This window comes from Lactuca saligna, chromosome 1 (genome assembly GCF_052625555.1).
Source record: "Lactuca saligna cultivar CGN05327 chromosome 1, ASM5262555v1, whole genome shotgun sequence".
Classification (NCBI taxonomy): domain Eukaryota; kingdom Viridiplantae; phylum Streptophyta; class Magnoliopsida; order Asterales; family Asteraceae; genus Lactuca; species Lactuca saligna.
The window spans coordinates 122850563-122852292 of NC_136417.1; the positions used below are offsets into that span (position 1 = coordinate 122850563).

Consider the following 1730-nt stretch of genomic DNA (forward strand, 5'->3'; position numbering starts at 1 on the left):
AGTACACCTCCAATACCAACACCCGAAGCGTCACATTCGACTTGGAAGGCCACGGTGAAATCTGGTAGGGCAAGTACCGGAGCTTGTGTCACCTTGGTTTTCAGCTCTTTGAAAGTTGCATTAGCTGCTGTGGACCACGTGAATGTGGTTCCTTTGAGACAGTCGGTTATGGGGGCCACAATAGAACTGAAGTTTCGAATAAATCGCTTATAAAATGACGCTAAGCCATGGAAGCTTCTTACCTCGTTGATGGTTGTGGGTGTCGGCCACGTGGTGATGGCCTCTATTTTTGATTCGTCCATGCAGATACCGATCCCGGAAACAAGATAACCCAAGATTAATACCTTTGATGCTAAAAAGTGACACTTTTTTCTGTTTGCATACAACTTTTGTTTGAGCAGGATAGTAAACACTTATGTTAGATGGCGGATGTGTTGTTCTACATCTTGGATGAAAACGAGAATGTCGTTAAAATAGACGACAACACATCGTCTAATTAGGTCTTTAAAAATGTGATTCATGAGTCGCATGAATGTGCTCGGGGCGTTTGAAAGGTCGACATGCATTACCATCCACTCATACAAACCGTCACGTGTTTTGAACGCGGTCTTCCATTCATCTCCGGGCCGCATTCGGATTTGATGATACCCACTTCTAAGATCAATTTTGGAAAAGATTGAGGACCCATGTAGTTGGTCTAGGAGATCTTCGAACCGAGGTATTGGGAACCGATACTTGATGGTGATTTTATTGACCGCTCTGCTATCGATACACATACGATACGCACCCCGGGTTTAGGAACTAATAGTGCAGGAGCAGCACAAGGACTCATGCTTTCTTGAATGAGTCCTTTTTCGAGAAGTTCAGTGATGTGGCGGTGTAATTCCTCGAACTCTTTCAGATTCATTTGGTACGCGGGTTTATTGGGAATCACAGAACCGGGTATGAAGTCAATGTATTGTTGTACATCTCGAACAAGTGGCAGGCCTGGTGGTATATCTTCTGGAAAAAACTCTTTAAAATCCTCGAGGAGAGGTCGTACCTCACGGGGAGTCCCCTTGGGTTCACTGTTTTGTGCTGTCACGATTAGCGCATACATGAGTGGAGGCGTGTGGTGTCGGTTGTAGTCAAGAAATGTTGATTGTGTGAGTACGAGAGCCTCGGTATCCGTTTCGCGAGGGTCAAGATGAGCCAAGGTGATATTCACACCATCTTTGCGAAATGAATATGTGTTTTTGAACCCATCATGTTTCGTATGCCGATCATATTGCCACGGACATCCCAACAAGACGTGACATGCGTCCATTGGGACTACTTCACACCATACTTTATCGGAGTATTTGTTACCAATCGAGAACTGGACGAGGCACCTGTGGTTAACTTTCACTACGTTTCCCTTTTTTAACCAGGTTAATTGATATGGGTCGGGGTGTGGTTCTGTTTGTAACGCTAGTTTTTCCACCATGCTTGTGGCTACCATATTTTCGCAGCTCCCCCCATCAATAATTATGGTACATACTTTCCCTTTTGAGGTGCATTTGGTACGAAATATATTGTTGCGAAGCCACAATGTACTGTCAACAGAAGGTACATGCGTTGTGTTCAAGACTCGTTGTGTTATAAGTGCCTCCCCTTTGTTTGGGTAAAGGATTTCTCCTTCTTCGGTTCCTTCTTCGTTTTCGGTGTCATAGACAGGGTGTGTTTCGTCACGTGGATTTTCCTCCGTTAGT

General features: G+C 44.7%; 1 protein-coding gene across 1 annotated transcript; it reads right to left on the bottom strand.

The window, feature by feature from the left end:
• Nucleotides 1-697: 697 nt before the first annotated feature.
• LOC145011051 (uncharacterized) lies at nucleotides 698-1480 on the bottom strand. Its single transcript, XM_078969676.1, has one exon. It carries the CDS (start codon nucleotides 1478-1480, stop codon nucleotides 698-700), a length of 783 nt encoding a protein of 260 aa, XP_078825802.1.
• Nucleotides 1481-1730: the final 250 nt, after the last annotated feature.

What these genes read in the sequence shown, in the direction of transcription:
- LOC145011051 (XM_078969676.1), bottom strand. Translation starts at nt 1,480, where the DNA reads ATGGTAGCCACAAGCATGGTGGAAAAACTAGCGTTACAAACAGAACCA.